This window comes from Barbatula barbatula (genome assembly GCF_947034865.1).
Source record: "Barbatula barbatula genome assembly, chromosome: 12".
Taxonomy (NCBI): domain Eukaryota; kingdom Metazoa; phylum Chordata; class Actinopteri; order Cypriniformes; family Nemacheilidae; genus Barbatula; species Barbatula barbatula.
In genome coordinates this window covers 9,388,426-9,407,580 of record NC_136775.1, presented here as the reverse complement: position 1 = coordinate 9,407,580, position 19,155 = coordinate 9,388,426, and the positions used below count along the sequence as shown (strand labels likewise).

Sequence of the window (19,155 nt, the reverse complement as noted above, 5' to 3'; positions counted from 1 at the left end):
TTGTGTACTTGCAGGATGATTGCACAATGTACGTCTAATGCATGACCAACGGCTTATCTGGATCCTCAATACATTTTTACAATATTGAAATTTACCAATATAGGAATGTAATAGGAATGTATACAATTATTATATATCTGAACACTGATATATGATATAATGTTCTATAAACATTGCATGCACATACAAATTGAACAGATCTATAGACAGCCAATGCGCTTCTTTAACTAAGTTGTGATTTGTGGTGAAATCAAAAATGCCATCATGTGCATCTAAGGCAATACATTATGTTGCCTGTTCATACTAAAAGGCCGACAACTGGCATCATTTCCAAACCGAAGGTGTTGTAACTATGATGAGTTTTTCTGCTCAGATGAAGCTGTTTAACCACAAGTTAGCATGCCTGTCTTCCTGTTTCCTGTATGCTCTTCTGCATTGTGTAATATGATAAAATGCCAATATATTTAACGCATATAAATATATTATTTATTAAAAAATATGTACAGGGTAGTGATTTCTAAGAACAGTGTTGTATTGTATCAGGGGTTAAGGTCAAAACCATCTGATAGCGTCTGCTTTGTTTGCCACCAGACTCCTTACAGTTTTAAAGTAAAATAGTTTCTCTGCTATAAAAGGTGGTTGATATAAACTATTGATACGCTTTGATATGATTTTGCTTTATTAGCTTGATAAATGTATAAAAGTGGGCTACATCGGGGACGTGCCTTAAATATTGATTTATTAATTCATTAAAATATTTGATTTATAAAGAAATTAAACGAAATACATCGGTTTATTGGCGTGGTTACATCATGTAACCGGGTGAAACTAAAAGTAAGCAAAGACGACTTTGCAATTTGACAATAGCCAGAGATTAACACGTGATTGAACAAAATAAAAGCGAAGCAACCAGGAACGTACAGACGACCTTCATCTGCCGACAGCAGACGTGCAGCCTAACGAGAGTGCACAGGTGAGACAAACACGACACATTTCTTTTTCGTTTTAATATGAAATACGTTTCATCAATATTTGGCTTTTCTTTTCGTTGCCTGTGGTTTCTTTCGGTTTTTATTTAGGGAGTGACTAGTTGTGTTATGAGAACTTTTATGATCACTCATAACGTCATTCGAAGTTGTTTTTAAAACGTCTTCAGTAGCTGTGTACAAGAGTAACGTTACATCATCAAAGAAATAAAGCCATAATATATTTGTGTAATGAAGGATCAAGTGAAGTCGATCAAACGTCCGTGTTGGTTTAACGCCGATACTTCCTCATCAGCCCGTTATCGCATTGTTTTGTTTGTCCTCATTCAATGGATTGTTTAACCTGCCATTTTGTTTGCTTTGTCTATCTGTTTGAATGTTCACTTTTCTATATGTTGTACTAACTGTTGTTGTGAAAAGGGGGTATTTTTAGTGTCGGTGGGGTTTGGTCCTCTCAATGATGCCGTCGTGAAACAAATCCATACTTGTTGCAGTGCCACCGAGTAAAGACCTTGTTGTCTTTAAACGTGATTTATTGCTTAGATTTTCATGCACGACATTTTCCAATGACACAACAGTTTTACTTCCCTTATGGTGTAGTTTTGTTACTTTCACTTCATTTAGCCAGTTTCTGTATGATACGAAAAATTAAGCAGGGGTTGAAGCAGGTGTGGTTCGTTCCAAAGATCTACGATTGAGAAAAGGCTATTTTATAATTTGTAAAGACCTGCTTAAAGTCTTACAGTTTGTTCACTGAATTCACTTCCTCTTTTCTGTCTGGCAACGAAGACTGAGAGCAAAATAAGTGTTTAATGGTATATTTACGGTGTTGTGTGCTTGGCAGGTAAACATGTTGGGGAGCTTGCTGTTTGTTGTGTTTTGTGGCACAGCATTGGCCCATTTCGACTCGCAACTAGACCAGCACTGGGAGATGTGGAAGAAGATGCATGGGAAATATTACTCCAGCGAGGTGAGAACTTTGGCTTGCAAACAACACTTTTGTCTGGGTGTTGCATGTTTGTTGTTCAATGATAAGCTAAATTAACTTTCTTCATTGACGTTTGTTTTAGTGAAGATGTTAGAATGCAAGTATCTTAAGGCTTATACATATTGTCTTTAACAAATATGTACAACATTAATGAATATTGCTGTAATCCTGTAATGGCAGGTTGAGGAACTGGGCAGAAGAGAGTTGTGGGAGAGAAACCTTCAGCTTATCACCCTCCACAACCTGGAGGCCTCCATGGGCATGCATACATATGATTTGGGCATGAACCACATGGGTGACTTGGTAAGGCTCTTTTTCAACTCTCACGTATAGCCTCGAAATATCGCACGTGTTTATCGCGATAGATGAGCTATTTAATTCTTCGGTCAAAGTTTTAGGTTTGTGCGGATCGTATCTATCTGGCACGCGGATGTTAGTTGGGATTAGCATGCGCATGATAGCTTGCGCGTACTCTGACTCAAGTCAATTAACAATCCGCGTCACGGAGCGATATTTGTTTTTGTTAGTTTACAAAATGTCAGATTTGTTTAATGCAACAGTAAAACATGGCTGTTCACTTTCAGAAGTTGTAGTGATGCCTTTTTCCTAAAAAAATTGAAATGAATGTTAGTTAAAACCGTTTAAATTGATTTTAGAAAAATAAATATCGTATCGAATCACATTTTTACTCAATATCACACAGCCCCATTACAGCCTGTGAACATGAAATTGCTCGCTTTATCTTAAAATGTTCAGTTTTCTTTTTGTGCATTGTTGAAACATGCAGACAACAGACGAGATCCTGCAAACGTTAGCTGTGACCCGTGTTCCTCCTGGCTTCAGAAGGCAAACAGCTAAATTTGTGAGCTCTTCTGGGGATCCAGTCCCAGACAATGTTGACTGGAGAGAGAAGGGATATGTGTCCAGTGTGAAGATGCAGGTATGATTAGACAGTTTTTAACGTTCTGTTTTTCTTTGCACATGCTGAGTCATAAGTGAATCGACCATTGCCTTTGCCAGAGAACTATTTTCCCCCACTTCCTACTTCCTGTTTTTAAAAACCTACTCGAGTATTTTGAAATGGGAAGCTTCGTTCAAAATAAAATATAGCTTTCATGATAGTCAAATTTGTCCGCCCCTCAAATTCAAGTCTGGTCATGATCGAATATTAAACAAGTGCGGTTTCTTTTCTTATGTGCTTCTCTCTGCTCTTAGGGTGCGTGTGGTTCATGTTGGGCGTTCAGCTCTGTCGGGGCTCTTGAGGGTCAACTGAAGAAGACAACAGGAAAGCTGATGGACCTCAGTCCTCAGAACTTGGTGGATTGTTCCTCCAAATATGGCAACAAGGGTTGCAATGGTGGTTTTATGAGTGGAGCCTTCCAGTACGTAATTGATAATGGTGGAATAGACCCGGAGACATCTTATCCTTATGAAGGAGTGGTAAGATCTGATGCTGATTGTGTGTCTTTACATCACTGTGTTTACATTTGTTTAGTTTGTTTTTTCTAATGCTGCAATGTTCTACTCCACTATTATGGGTGTAATGTAATCTAATTAATACATGTGTCCTACAGCAAATGCAGTGCAGATACAATCCATCCCAGCATGTAGCAAACTGCACTAGGTACTATTTTGTCCGTCAGGGAGATGAGGATGACCTGAAACAGACTGTCGCCCTAGTTGGGCCCATTTCAGTGGCTATCGATGCTACCAGACCTCAGTTTATCATGTATCGCAGTGGTATGTGTCTCTCTGTGAACTCATAAAGTTAATAGTTATAAAGATCTATTGATGGATATTGTGATCTGCTCACATCGGTCTGTTTTCAGGAGTTTACAATGATGCAACATGTACCAAAAAAGTGAACCATGCCGTGCTGGTTGTGGGTTATGGAACACTGGATGGAAAAGACTATTGGTTGGTAAAAAACAGGTGAGATCAGAATGACCAGTTGCTGGGAAACTATTTTTACTTTCTAGTGCTATGTTTAAGCATTACATCAAACCGTAATCAATTTCACACAAAGGTGATTTTAAATATGGATTATTTGTAATTTTGTTCTTTTTTATATATAGCTGGGGCACACAGTTTGGAGATGGTGGCTACATTCGTATAGCCAGGAATCAGAACAACATGTGTGGCATTGCCTCATATGCCTGCTATCCGGTTATGTAACTCAAATATTGCTTGAATGTGTAAAGATCAAAAGTGTTACTGTATAACTTTTTGTTAATGTGTTTTAAATATGAAGTGTTTTAAATCTGTCTTTTTAGAAACCGTTGTAGGTTTAATGACTATCTTACAAAATAAATATGTAATTTGAGTTGTTTTCTTAGTCTTGTCCTTAAGCTTTGAGAATACAGAACACTTTCACTATGTTCAATAATTTTACAAATGACTTGGTTTTATTCAGTGCAACATCACAACAAACAGTTTCACATGAGGTATTAAAGGATTTTTCAAGATCAGCACACAATGTCCAGTTATGATTGACTTTTTTACACCTTTGGTTGATTAGCCACATTCATAAGGTAACACAAGGAGAGACTTGCTTAGGATGAGACAAATGTTCACACCAGTAGAATGATTGTAGATGAATGATGGGTTTATTAACAAAACAAAATAAATGCTACTTTTCAGTCTGTTTATATAAACTGATCTCCAGACACCAAAAATATCATATATAATGTCTTTGCCTGTTCAAGGGGGTAGTGAATTCTCTGTTATGTGATCCAATTACAGAGTTGTTGAATTGGAATATCTATGATGTTGAGCGACTCTGATGACAGAAAATATCATTGCATCACATTTGTAGAGACAGACATATTTAACATTTATTTTGGTATCTACCCTTGCTGTTTTTACATGGTAACACTTTTTTTGGTATTTTATCCTGTTTTGTTTTTGAAGGGATAAGCAATCATAAGGTCAGCAAGACCTCCTTTCTTGCTTCGATTGTCATTCCCATTTGGTCTTTATAAATATTGATAAATGTATTTCTTTGCACACACACGCACACACACACCCCTCTCTCTCTCTCTCTCTCTCTCACACACACACTGTTATTTCTGCCTGCAGTTAGGGCTGTGATTTGTTGTGTTCACGGATTGATTCCAGCACATTTGGCTATAAAAACTTAGAAACACGCAGACGCTCCCTGAATGGATGGGCTCTTTGGTAGTTACTTCTCACAACACGTTGCACACAGTTGAGGTAGATGAAATTAGAGCTGTTTGGTAAAACAAGTTGTTATTGGTGGGATACTGAAATGAATCTATATGGCAGAACACAACCCATACAAAAATCCTAAAGGAATCCGGCAGGACTTTTTGTAAGGGAACACTATCTGTAGTTACTCTGTGTGATACAACGACCGCTGGGCAGAGGAGTCATATTAAAAAATTATCCGAAGATTAACAAACACAACAAGAAGATTGTGTTTTCTTTGTTTACATTTTTTTCATTGTGCCTCTGTTGACAGATATCTGAAAAAAGAAGTGTGGAAAGCGTCCGCCAGGGGGCGCCGAAGTCCAAATGATGTTAGAATCGTCTTCTACGACGTGCTGGCTCTGAATTGCAATTGCAAGTAACCTTCAGGACACTACATGTTGTCATGTAATCTCTAACCATCTACCACTGTAATGTTTGAAATTATAATTATCTAAAGCATTCAATGTCTAAGGAGAAAAACAAGACGGGCAAACCACCAACTGCAACAAGGTGACCTGAAGAGGCACACATGCTGACAGTTTCTGTCTTGCTCACAGCATGCTTGCAATTGTTGCTCATTAAACTTTAATTCCCGCCCCAAACTCCCCACCCCTCCCCTTCCTTGCCGTGATTTGGTAATGCAGCTAGTCTCTGATCTGCCCTCCCTCCTGTGAATGCCCTAAGCCCATGGGTCCGACCAAGTGCCGTGCGCCGGCCCCAGTCTCCAAGAGGACATGGATAAAAAGGGCCCCTTTGAAGTCGGCAAAAGTCGATGGCCTCTTTCATGGGCCCTCTTTCAAGTGCGTGCTATGCAGGGGCCTCACTACATGCCCTGCAAAGGTTAAACACAGGGGAATGAGAAAGCATTAAAAAAAGGGACGATCTCTCCCTCAAGGCCTAACACAGCCCACCCCGAGAGGCATACAGTAAATGTGGATGATCACAGCTAAACATTCGCACCCGGCGCTTAGCCTGAATGAATTAATATAGAATCGCCTAAACTCTCGTTCTCTTCAGGCTGTGAAGTAAAAGGTCTAGACATGCAGAAAATGTGAACTATGAACCATAGATTTAAACTAGCCTGGCTATCAAGACACTAACACAGCGATCAGGAGATGGTGGACATTCAGGGAGGACATATCTTCATCTTTGGTATTGGGACCCCAATCTGAGGGTCATTTTCATACACAAACAACACTGAGAGAAATAAATACTGATGGTAACTAGCAAATAAATAAAATAAATAGTTAGATCATTGGAAATAAATACATAAATAATTATTATAAATACACAACGTGGTTCTCAGTTCATGTTCAAGTCAAGCTTGTCAATTGTGTTTAGTATTCATCTGTGTTCCGGAGATTTCCAGGACAAACAGCCATCGGCCAGCTTGTGTGCTTGAAAATCGTTCAAAATAAAATCGGGAATTTTTTTGCCATCCTCTGTGTGACATCTAAGAGCTCAGAGGTTGGAAATTGTAGATGTCTGCTGCTTTATGATGCAAGGAGAGCTTTCTGGATTCCTCCCGCAGCCAATTCTATAAGCAGAAACTCACGTAGGTTCACTGATCGATCAATAAAGTTTAAAGGCCGTTGCAAATAATGTCTCTGCTGCCCCTCCCCCACCAATGTGTCTTTAGTTCAACCTCATTGTTTGAGAGGCAGCGATTCCATCCTGTGCTGAGACTGTAGTTGTTGCCTTTTCTGACAAGTGGACTATGAGCTGTGGCTTGGCTGTTTGCAATGATCGAGCAAGATTTTAAGTATAAAAAGAAAACACGCTCTGGAAAATGTTTCATATTTTGGTTTTAGCTGCAGGTTCTTTGTCCGGTAGCTTTTTGCCATTAAAGAATCGTTGAAAGATTCATTTGCATCCTTCTTTGGTTCTTTGGTCATAATTGTCCATTTGCTGAAAATAAAGGCTCTCTTGAGAACCTAGAAATTCCCACGGATTTGTTCATGGGTAACCATCAACAAAGAAAATCCAGACACATTTAGATCTTGCACTGATTTTCGATGTTGAAATGGATAATGAAATAATAAACAAGCCAACTGAATATCTATTCATAACCTTTTCATAATTCACCGAAAGTCAGTCGATCTGTGAATGATTTCAGGAGCCCTAATGCGTTGGGCTGAAATATTAAAGCTAAAATAATCAACACTAAAACTACAATCAAACCCAGTCTTCTCTAGACACCTCTGGACCCTTGTAAAGACTTCATCTTTGGTTTCATCTGCTGTTGATTTCTATATAAAAACACCCTTGATAAAAATCTAAAACTCTTTCAGCTACAGGTGAACCTGTGCTGTGCAGAGCAGAAACGCTTTGTTTCCCATCATGCCGTGGAGCAGGTCACAGCTGGAGATGCCGTGCTGGACCCTGACGAGCCGGTGGAGGACGGACGGCCCTCTTCGATCCAGCGGTTGACGTTTCTGCGACGTGCATTCATAAAGAAGTTGCTTACGGTGGAGAGCTCAAGGCCCAGCTGCTGGGAGATGGTGATCTGCAGGTCTTTGGTAGGTCTGTGATTCTCTCTGAAAATTGCCAAAAGAGTGCGACGCTGTAGGTCTGTGAAGACCAGGCGGGTACGCTTGGGCCCCTGGTTCCTCTCTAGCTTAGACTGCTCCTGTTCCTTACGCTTACAAGCTTAAACGAGAGACAAAAATAGAGAGTGTTAGAAAATAAACGAGGCCTGAGGGTTTTCCAAAGTTAATCTTTTATCGAAAGTGACTTAAAAGGAGGGACTTGACAAGCAATTTATCATACAAGAACCAAATGTACATCAGTGGCTTAAAGAGTATATTAAGAACAGACAACATCAGAACTAAAATAAATCAATCAATCTAGCCTTTGCAAAAAAAAACTAAAAAGGGTTTTAAAGTGATGACTGATGAATGATGACAACCTGAGTCAGGATTTATGTTGCTCTTAGGGAATAAAAACAAGATTTGAATTGTTCCATATATTTTCAGGTGTCCACCTGAGTGAACAATATATGTTTTTGGTTTAGTTTAGTTTAGTTTAAAAACACACTGTAGTGACCTCTATGCATGAAAGGATTAACATGTTGTCACATTTAAATTATAAGGCTCTATCTGACATTTTTGCTAAAATTGAGTTATTCACATGTTTCTATTTTGTGTAAACTTATTTACATTATGTGATGTTTTTCTTTAAGTTGCGTACATTTTAGGAAATTTTTTAGAAAACAAAAAGGGTTTATGTAAAATGAAATGCAAAAACTTGCAGATAGAGCCTTATAATTCCAAGGCGACAATTTGTCTGTCTTTAAAAAAACATTTGAGAAAAAAAGATTTCAAATTGTAAAAAGCAGACTCTAATATTAGGCCAAAAGCTAAAAATTATCTTAAATATTAAAGATTTGCAAACTTCATGTTAGATTCAGCAAGTTTAGGGATGATTATAACAAAAACAGTACAGGATTTAAAAATCACTTTATTTTGCATTAACTGTTGAATGCAGCTATTCATGATGATTTCATCGTATAATTTATATTAAAATTTACAGTTAAATTGAACACACTTAAGGATCATTTAAGAATATTTCTAAAATTATTGTTATTTATGATAATTTCCTGAAAACCAGAATCTCTATCAGGCGATTGCCAACTTGATAGATAGATAAATGTACTTTATTGATCCCTGAATGGAAATTCAGGATAAGGGAGATAAAGTGATAAAGGACTGTATATGTGCTGAACAGTGATGATGTATATCAAATGCAATAGATTCACACAAACAGACAAAGATTTAAAGACTGCTGTGCTCACATCAAAATGCATATCAGTAATATCACACAGTATGCAACAGTCTGCTTTAAAAGTGCTGTTTTAATAGTCATCTGATAACAACGCCATTATCCACATATAGTACAGTACTCATGTCAGCATTTTACCCCTCTGTACTTCCTCTCAATCCACCACTACAGCGACAACCATTAACTAAATGCTCCCCGATGTTGTAATCATATGTAAAAGGTACAGGAAGGTAGAAATGACCATGCTATAAATCCAGCGCTCTGTAGCACACTTCCAGACATAAACACCCCCCATAGAATTCTTATAATCGTGGGAGCAGACCCTAATCATGATGTATACCACTTGTCTCATGTAACTAAAACGTGATCGAAAGGCTTTTTCATAAACCACCCCACCCCCCGATTGCCTATAACCCCCCTCTCCCCCAGCCCCGCTCCCTGCCTACTCCACCCCCTGCTGATATTTTTTCGGCCAGGGGCTGATAGAAATTATTGATTAAATCTGTGCTGCTCAGACTGCCCGACCTATAGAGGAGTTTTAACCCCTTTAGTGCCGGATAAAAGGGGACCTTCCAGCGTTTATTTTTATTCTGCAAGTGGCAGGGGGGAAATCTAAATTCATCCGTGCTATTTTTCATTTAAAATAGCTGAGAAGATTTTAATTTTGCGTTCTGAATGTGACGGCCTGTGGTTTTTTAAGCCGATCGTATCTCTCTGATTCTTTAAGACAAGAGCTTTAGGCTTCAGTGCTTGTGTGTAGAAATCCCAGTACTGTCCGAGTGCTGAGGTTTAGAGTAATGATCTTTACCCTGCCCTGCGACTGCAATTCTGACTGCTCATCTCTCTCTTTCTCTCACAATCAAAGCTTAGCCGGTTTGCGAAAAACACAACAGATACAATACATCCACACAAAAGAGTTGGAGAAAACAGACTTAGAAAAAGAAAGACAACTCAGGATACCGTAGAAAATAGTTCCAAAAAGTAATTATTGAAGTAAGAAAAATCTAATTCAAAAAATGTAGTCAACATAATAGAAAACTACAATATGGCTTTATAGTAACAAATGCTGTGAGTGACTGCAAGACCTCTTTGCTATGCCTGAAAGACTGTTGAGAAAATGTCATGTTTGTTTTTAATCTCAACATATTTCAAATGGAAAAGTACAAACATGTGTTGTATAAATGCCTGATTCAAATCACTGCTCAAGTTTAATTGTCATTAAATGTGTCTGTAAGTTAAACTCGAAAGAGGAGGCGTGTAGCTGTATGCATTCTAATGTTTGCTCATGCCGTCTTATTCACAGGAGGTGTGTGCTGGAGCCTTCTGCGTTGCTTTCCCAAGGAAATCAATACTAGCTAGTAATTAAACAAAGGGCATGGTGAGAAAAGTCAACACTCATGGAAAGTGGGTTATATAGGGAAATACAGAGGTGTCCACTTTGTGCATGTGTGTTTTGGCTCGAAGCTGTGAGAATAACCTCAAGAAAACTCAAAAACACTATCTGGCTAACAGAAAAATTCCTAATCTGAAATATGCGGTGCACAGATATGAAATAATAAATAACACTAAAAAGGCTTGAATTATGCATCAAAATAAACCAAAACCCCTTGAGGGACATTTTCTACAGGTTTAAGAAAACAAAAACAGAGTTTACGTTGTTGTAGCAGAGCTTAATATGCTAAATGAACATTTAATCCAATTACAAAAAATTTCCAAACAGCGACTACCGCAAAACAAAAGAAGGACGCAGCATCACTCTGACCATCGGGGCATTGATTGATTCTGTGTATTTCGTTGCATGGAACACCCCTACGACTGAGGGCACAGTGGTCACCAATCAATATCTGTAGTGGTAATGCAAGCAGAATAATTCATTTCGAAGCATATTTCATGCTTAGGTGATTGATCGCTTGGGATTCAGAAAGATTTCGGAGAATCTGCGTGTCTATGTTTGTCTCCCACCCCACAATCCTCAGTGGCTGCTGCAGCACGCCAGCCGACATTTTGAAAACCGCCCCATCCCTGCATCGCCACCCCCCCCACCTTCGTCTATTCTCATGTTACTGTTATTCTCTCTTGATCTCTTTGTGTGCTTTGGACAACAGTTAGAGTTTCGGCCTCTTTAATGTCAAAATATTGTAACGTTAATCTGTGCCGGGTATGTCGTGACTTTTCTTACTTGTGAATATAAATGTTGTTCATTTTTCACATTAACAACAAGATGTATAACAAGCAATTGAACTGCCAGTTTTTTATAATTATATAATTTTAACAGTATTTGGTCATAAATGCTATTGATGGATTATGGATGAATTGACCAAAAATTTGCTTTGTTAGTAGTACGTATTATTATTGTTATTGTTTTGATCAATTCTACCCCACATGTATCGTAACCATTTTGCAAAAAAAACATCTTAAACAGGGGTTTTACCTTCCAGGCGTAAAGAGGCCATCCTCTGAAACTCTGGCTCCTGCAGCCAGCGGGACATCCTCTTGAAGGTCTCACGGCCAGATTTGAGTTTCCCCCAAGGTTTGGGGTTCCTGAGCAGGTCTGACAGAGTGCCTTGAGACCTGCACAGAACTCTCTCTGCAAAGATGGCTTGTGGGATGCTGTACCTCTTTAATTCTGTTATGATTCTCTGAGCCACATCTTTGGTGTTGATCTCCTCTCCTGCATTCTGAGAGCCTTGCAGAATACCCTCTCTGCCCAGGATTGAGCCGGAAGAGGACGGGGAGGAAGAGGCCAGATCTCCGAGCTTGGAGGCCTGTTGGCTGGTGAGATGGTGCTGATAGCTTTGGTTGTATATATGGTGGTGGTAGGTGGGAGTGTGCTGATGGGCTTCCATTTTGTTTAGCTGGTGGCTGACCCCATGCTCGCCCCCCAGAGAGGGGGGTGACATCTCCCTCCCAAAGTCTGGTGCTGTTCGACACATGTTGCCACCATTAGTGCCCATATGGACCTCATGGCCACCTGTTAGCATCTGGCTACCGTGTCCATTCTGACTGCCCAAGCTGCTATAGCCATGCATGGCAGTCTCCAGGCCTGCACTGCCCAGTGGTGGAGACAGACCCTGCCCTATCCCAAAGTCTTTTCCATATGGGGTGTAGTAGTTTCCCCCCAGACCTCGATCTTCTCGCATGAGAGTGAAGCTGCCAATTACATTGCTGACGGGCAGGCAGGGGTGGTGGTGATGATGGTGGAATTTGTCATCAAAGGGCTGAAGGGGTGTCAGAGTGGTATAGGTGCTACCACAGCTGGTCGCCGCATCCCTGCTGTACCCCAGTGTGGTCATGCTGTGGTCGTACCCGGTGCTCTGGTGCTCAGACTCTAGGCCCATGGACAGGCCTCCCAAAGAGGGACGTGGAAAGGCGGCCGCGAGATCCCGAGAGTGCAGCATGGCACGGCTGTCTTGACTGTGTGCCAGCTCCACATGGCTGTGTACAGACATCTCACCCATATTAGCATCCATGTCTTTATCACTGAAGGATTGCCTCACTCCACTTCTCCTGTCCCGAATTTATTTTTATGTGTTGCTTTTATAAGGGACTAGAATGTTTTTTTCTTGTATTATATTAAAACACACAGATCCTGTGTTTTAAATTATGCTGTTTACAATTGAAATATGACAGATCAGTGTAATTTCAGAGACATTACATCACAACAGCACCATTTTGGGTCAATTGAACATAGTCTGTGCTCCATTAATGCATCTGTATTTATTCCTGTGCGTCTATTCTTGGATGACACAAGCTTGAAAAAAACAGAAAAGGACCATAATTACTTATTTGATTGTGGATGATTTATTTAGGTCTTTTTAATTTATTCTTGAATATTCTTTATTTATTATCAAACAGTTGTAAAGATTCATTCTCAAACCATGATAATAACTAATAAGCAAATATCATACAATATTATTGCAGCATATTCAATTATTTTGTATTTAACTTAACAATATCGCATCACTCCACGTAGCGGGTTTTAAAGAATTAAGTTGGTATTGCTTACCTCACAACGCTGCGTACGGCTGGATGGCCAGAAGCAAAACAGCCGTGGCACCCTCCCAAAAAACACAATCAAAAGCCGATAATGGGATGGTTTATTCTCACACCTGCACAAATCCCACTTTTAGAATCACACAACAATCGATTTTGGGTAACGGCGACTTTTGCGTGTCATCAACACATTTTTAGTGGTGAAGAAAGCGATGGATCGCTCCGGTGCGTCCTCCGTCACTCCCGTTATCCGCTTGACTCTCGCTGGACCTGGATGCAACCGAAATGACGCGAAAGGCCGTGCAATAGTCGTTTGGTCAGACGTCCGGAATTTGTTATGCTCTAACCGTTTCAGAAACGAGCGCCGATCTGTGTATGAACATCGCGCTTCCTCGCTGTCATTATCTCTGTGGTTTTGCCCTTCTCCTCCTTCTGTATCCTCATCGATCTCGGCCCCAACTCTTTCTCTGCTCTCTCTCTTCCCCCAGCTCCCCCTCTCCGTACGTCACACTCTTAAAATCTGACAGATGTGGGGTGAATTTACAACCCTCGTTAACTCCTTCCCTCCTGCGGACCTCAAGAGTCCATTGTCTTAGGTGGGGCCAGTGAGATGACACACACAAAAACAATTTATCTAAATTCACGAGTTTTATTCAGATGTTTGTCAGGAGTGTTGTGTTGATCTGCTGATTAAAACATGATGATCTGTCTTCCCAATGATCAAATATTTCAACACATTCTGGGTATATAAATGTATTTATATTCTGTGCATGGTATTTTGTGTTATTGTATGACCCTTAAAGGGCTTTTAAATATTTATCAGGATTAATCTTAGATTTTTGAAAATGTACAGAAAAAATGACCTAGAGCTCGGTTTAATCCCATTACAAAGGCAAAGCATTTATTTGGGACTAACTGCGTTTTTATTTTCCCAAGCTAAAGGCAATTAATTGAAGCAACTAAGCGCAGTGACAGAGAGAGGTTCTTATCAGTTGTCAGTTTACAGTGTAGTGGACAATTAACATAAGAGTTTCCTACTCAATCACAGAAGTGCTAAACGAGATCAATATGCTTGTTCTCGTCATTGCGCACCTATGACCCTCTTTCTGAAAATTCACGCGACCTTTCTTAAAGCACACGACCTAATAAACAACAAAATTACACTTCTGCCATTTTCCCATTTAAACCAGAGGCGTTCATGTGTCAGAGAGAGAGAGAGGGCTACGTGGGGACAAAAAACGGGGAGGTGATTCGGGAAGGAGGTGTTTGAAACTTGGAATATTAATCACATCTGTCTGTCAGTTTAATTTTTAGAGACGTGCAATTCTAGCGCTTGAAAAATATTCCAGTGCGATGTGGGACCGCTGTCTTCCAGCAGCAGATGCTACACTATCGATCCGCGCCGCGCAAGGCTGGGGGAGGGAGGGCTGTGCGTGTGCATGTGTGTGTGCGTTTGTGGCGTGTGTGACTGGAGGTAAAATGGTCAGCTCTTACAGCAAAAAAGGTTTGTTTGAGGGTCGAGGTGAAAGTTCACTCACTGCGGCTGGAGAGCTCGAGTGAAGATGGAACACTCAAATAAAACGACTAAAATTGAGAGGGAACTTCGCACCGTTCACAACGTTTATAATTCAAATAAAAAATGTTTAAGGTTTTACAAGGTGGTGGTTTTAATGGGTTTTAAAAAATGGCTTTAAAAAATATAAAATGTAATTTTGTCACATAGCGTCACATAAATTTGAGATGGGACTCATGGGAGGTATTAATAGCAGCAACAGCAACAACAGAAAATAGAATAACAGCTAACAATAGGCATTAAAGATCAACATCATTAATTTGTCACAATGACGTTCCATTCTGATGTCATTTATTGTAGAGCACCAGGAAGATTTTTATAGTATTATAAATATTCGTATTTATAATTATTTTTCATTATTATATTTACAATTCTAAACTCCGTTCGTGGCGAATATTCTGTCGGGCTAAATGAGGAGCTACAAGTCCACTGCAGCACTGCAGAATATTCTTTTCTCACCTAGATTTTCTTCTCTCATTTTTACGACACATATCAATGATCAAAAAGTGTTCAAAACAAGCCGTGGAAATCTAAACAGCGGCCAGTGAGTTAGTAAATTATTTATAGCTGTCTATTGAGTTCTTTGAGCCTTTGGTCAGCCACGTAATCCTCCCGAGTGGCGTGTATCAAGAGGCCTGTAGGTACATGAGTCTAAATGCACAGAGCCAACTAGAAATATTCTAACATTAGATGTTAATGTATACTTATTTTAACTCCTTTTCATGTGTTGTCTGAGACGCTCATAGCCTATCATTGAGTATCACAAAATTATTGGATGTGCAAAACTGAATAAATTAAATGACATAGCTGCAGAGAAAGAACAACGATGGAAGTACATTTCTACTTTAAAAGGCAACATTTAAGTTATCTCTGTGATCCAAATATGTTTTGCTTAGCACCTATTATTTAATCCTTAATGTCTGGGAACTAAGAATTTATTTAAATCCCGAAAAACTGCACAGCTTACAAAATAATATTTTTTGTTTAGTTGCACTATATTCATAATGTCATCTTTTAGAAATACACTTCTTTGTAGTTTTCTTTTAGAAATATTTTAGGAACAACAATAAAAAATTGCAATCTGTTGATACAAATCCGTGTTTCTAAAGGCTTGTAGCATTGTTACCATGGCAAAATTGTATTAAATTAGATTGTTTTATACATTTATTGTAGCAACGAGGTAAAAGAATACTGTGTCCAGGCTTATCCCTTATTTGTGCTGTCCTCGCAGATATTTTAGTCTTATTGTATTGTATTTACAAAAAGTATTTAACCCTATATTTATATGTATAATCCTTATTTAAACTGATTAGTAATATATATAAATGAAAAACAACTGTTAAATCTGCAACGCAGCACTACTACTATCTGCACAGATGCGTCCTGCAAAAGTTTATACATTTTTTAAATAAATATTGTAAAAAATAACAATAATATTATTAAAAAACAATACATATTTTGTGGCTATTGGCCTACAATTATTCAACTCCTGCTATATAAATTGATCCGATTTAATCTATTTTAGAAATATTCTTTAGGTCACCAAAATATGAGCTACGCTGTTTACACAGACTTACAGAAGTAATTAAGATATTATGCGAGTGTTTGTTTTCTCCTGTGCAAACTATTTTAATGGTAAATATTTAGTATCAATTTTATTATTTTAGATTCTGAAACATATCATCAATACTAAATTCATAGTTTCATTAAAATAGGCCTAATACACCCCACCGCTTTATATAAAGGTGTAAGAAAATATCTTTAAATACAAATATTTTAAAACAAATGAATTTCGTTCAAAATAACAGAGGGCATTGTGAATAATAAAACAGAAGTCGATCGATAAAGAAAGTCAATAACTCAATTAACATGACCGAACCTCTCAGAGGTCCATGGAAAAGAACACATTAAAATAAAACTGGTAAAACTCTAATACTGTAAGAGGACTCTACTGCAGCATTCTTTAAATACAAATCTTCTTAAATTACAATAATAAGTATATGTTATCAATAATATATTTTTAAATGGCATTTTACATTTTTATTTAATTGATTTATTTTTACTTTATGCAGGAGTATTTTAACAAGCTATTAAAAAGTCATAATGCAACCAATTATTTCATATCTGTAACCACGTTTCTGCCTTTAAATTGTTCTGTTATAATGTATCTTGTGTTTTGAAGAATATGTTTAAACATTAAAGTGGCTGTTTGGATGGACAGAATGTAAAAATAAAATTTTCTTTTTCTTTTAATAATTTGTAACAAAGTCTGCGTGAAATTACACCAAACCCAAAGGCAAGTCACACATAATCACACTGTCAGTGTCCTTATATTCGGGTGTGCCTGTTAATGCGCGTATAACTTTTTTTGTTATCCAAAAATAATAAGCTATTTATGTTTGTAGGCCCAATACACTGCTGTAAATACATTGACCATGTAAGACTAAGACAGTGCTGTTCGGTGCAAAAAAGAATGAATCGGAATTATGCACTAAAATCCTGCATTGATAAGAATTAAATATAAAGATATACGTTTTTATATAAAGGTGTAAGAAAACTGTATAGAACATTTTCTGAAAGAGATTTCTCACAAATATTAAAACCGCTGTACTCGGGAATCTGCTGAATTAGGCCTATACTGTCAAGGTCACGATCATTTATAGCTTTAAATAACGTTTCACTAGTCACATTCTCAAACTCAACTTTAGTGTTAAAGGAAAATATTTTCTATGATTTTACGATGTAACCTTTGTACCACAGCAACTGTTCAACCGCATTCAAATTGGCGCACGCACGTGTTTTTGGTTCTGTTTATTGATTGGAAAATGTGGGCGTGCTGCCAACATGCAGGATGGCAATCTACCATTACCACTGTGAATTATAAGCAATCGTATTCTAATGTTTAATATAAAGTAGCAATCAAAGCGACACAGCAGTTAAATTCGATTGGAGATCATTAAATTTGACAAACGAATTTGACAACAAAGTATAGCATTGCAGTCAGATTTGAGCGACATTACGTATAACAAGATGAATTGATTCGGATCAATTTGTTATGAACAAAAAAGAAGATTTAAAAAATGTATGATGTTTTTAAAATACTTTAGCAGATAAATGTCATAAAATTTTGTTTAAAAAAAACTCTTTGGACTGTCAAGCCTTTTCCAAATAAAAGAAGATTTGGAAATGACTGTCAACAGCAAATTATCAAACAATTGCAGTCAAACAATGCTAAAAATCTTGCCTCTTGACTCCAAATAACACAAACACCTGACATTGCTTATTATTCTGTCTATACATTTCCATGACTCCCTAATTCTAACTAAAGCACACAAAGACACCGGTGCACTTCCACTCACGTGCATTAAAACCTGTAGAAATTAGCAAATTAAATACACATGATGCAAACATCAATGCAAAACAATGATCTGCTCTTTGGTCCATGGAAAACGGTCACGCATCCTCATCTGTATAGAAGTGTGATTGGAGGGTCTCACAGCATTGTTTATGGGTTTACAAGCCTGTGTTCTTGGCAATGGTATATCCAGTTTAATAGAAGCTCTGTGGGTGGGTGGAGGCTTTGTGGTGCAGTCGGTTAGCATCCTTTTCCATGCCCCTCTCTTTCATTTTTCCCCCATTTCGCTTTCTCTCTTCGTTCCATGCGGGTGTGAAGGTACATGGATCCACATCCTCCATCTTATCTTCTTTTCATCACGTGTTCTCCAAACCATAGAAGACCCACTGTTCTTTTTCCATTTTGTGAATCCCTCCATGTCCCGTCACCCCCACTACATCCATGCGATTTTTCGAGTTTATACTGCTTCTTCTCTGTCCAGTGATGTGGTGTCTTCCCTGTTTCAGCGCGTGTGTGGCTAGACTCTGTTTCTGTCTCTGCTCTTTTTAATCAGCATGTTAATAAGAAAGGTAACTAATCAATACGTTCAATGGCCTGGCGATTGATACCATCTCAGCCTCCCTCCCCTCTCTATTTGAGACACATGCACACATTTAAGTGGAAGCTATAGTGAAATACATACAATTATTTTTGCATGAAAATGTATGTGATTTTATAATTTAGTTATGTCAACAACAAAACATTCAAAGTCTATTGGCATTTTAAAGGGCTCCACAGTGGAAAATGTTTGAAAAGAAATAGTTCACAAAATGTCATTTAGTTTATTACAAGTTTTCTGCGAACACGAAGGAGATGATTGCTTTTCTCGTTACAAAACACATAGCCATAGTTTTGTATTCCAACATCAGCACCCAAAGTAAAAATATATCTTGGTGAGTATGTGTGTTCCCTGCTGCAGGGTAAGGTCTTTTAATACAAATGGCCTTCCATCCAATATGGTGGAAAGAGAGATATGGCAAAGGAAGAAAGTGTTCACAGAAGAAAGTGTTTGGGGAAAAACATTAAACACACACAAACACTGAGTGGCCTTACAAAGCTGATAGTCTAAAGACCTGCAGACTTGCCCTTCACCGATGCATCTTTATAATCTATGCACAGCGAAGGTGCTGTTAGGTTTCCATGTGGTTGACTCCCCTCCACCACCAATACCACCACTATAACGATTTGCATGTTATGCTGTGATTTTTGAGGTTAAAAAAAAGCGTATTTA

The 19,155-nt window shown here is 38.4% G+C and overlaps 2 protein-coding genes across 2 annotated transcripts; one reads left to right on the top strand and one right to left on the bottom strand.

The window, feature by feature from the left end:
• The first annotated feature begins 767 nt into the window (after positions 1–767).
• Positions 768–4,297, top strand: LOC306901915 (cathepsin S-like). The gene is made up of 8 exons (XM_079470110.1): positions 768–973; positions 1,831–1,956; positions 2,155–2,277; positions 2,762–2,914; positions 3,190–3,414; positions 3,549–3,714; positions 3,804–3,906; positions 4,050–4,297. Exons 2-8 carry the CDS (start codon positions 1,837–1,839, stop codon positions 4,147–4,149), a joined length of 990 nt encoding a protein of 329 aa, XP_079326236.1. The 5' UTR covers positions 768–973; positions 1,831–1,836; the 3' UTR covers positions 4,150–4,297.
• Positions 4,298–4,565: 268 nt separating this feature from the next.
• onecutl (one cut domain, family member, like) lies at positions 4,566–13,457 on the bottom strand. Its single transcript, XM_079470107.1, has 3 exons — positions 12,971–13,457; positions 11,396–12,715; positions 4,566–7,833 (listed from the first exon to the last, which is right to left on the bottom strand). The coding sequence occupies exons 2-3, from the start codon at positions 12,432–12,434 to the stop codon at positions 7,523–7,525; spliced, it is 1,350 nt and encodes a 449-aa protein (XP_079326233.1). The 5' UTR covers positions 12,435–12,715; positions 12,971–13,457; the 3' UTR covers positions 4,566–7,522.
• Positions 13,458–19,155: the final 5,698 nt, after the last annotated feature.

What these genes read in the sequence shown, in the direction of transcription:
- onecutl (XM_079470107.1), bottom strand. Translation starts at nt 12,434, where the DNA reads ATGGATGCTAATATGGGTGAGATGTCTGTACACAGCCATGTGGAGCTG. An exon ending in GGCCTCTTTACGCCTGGAAG is followed by an intron (nt 7,834 to 11,395) that starts GTAAAACCCCTG and finishes CTCTCGTTTAAG; the next exon opens with CTTGTAAGCGTAAGGAACAG.
- LOC306901915 (XM_079470110.1), top strand. Translation starts at nt 1,837, where the DNA reads ATGTTGGGGAGCTTGCTGTTTGTTGTGTTTTGTGGCACAGCATTGGCC. An exon ending in TGTCCAGTGTGAAGATGCAG is followed by an intron (nt 2,915 to 3,189) that starts GTATGATTAGAC and finishes CTCTGCTCTTAG; the next exon opens with GGTGCGTGTGGTTCATGTTG. An exon ending in TATTGGTTGGTAAAAAACAG is followed by an intron (nt 3,907 to 4,049) that starts GTGAGATCAGAA and finishes TTTTATATATAG; the next exon opens with CTGGGGCACACAGTTTGGAG.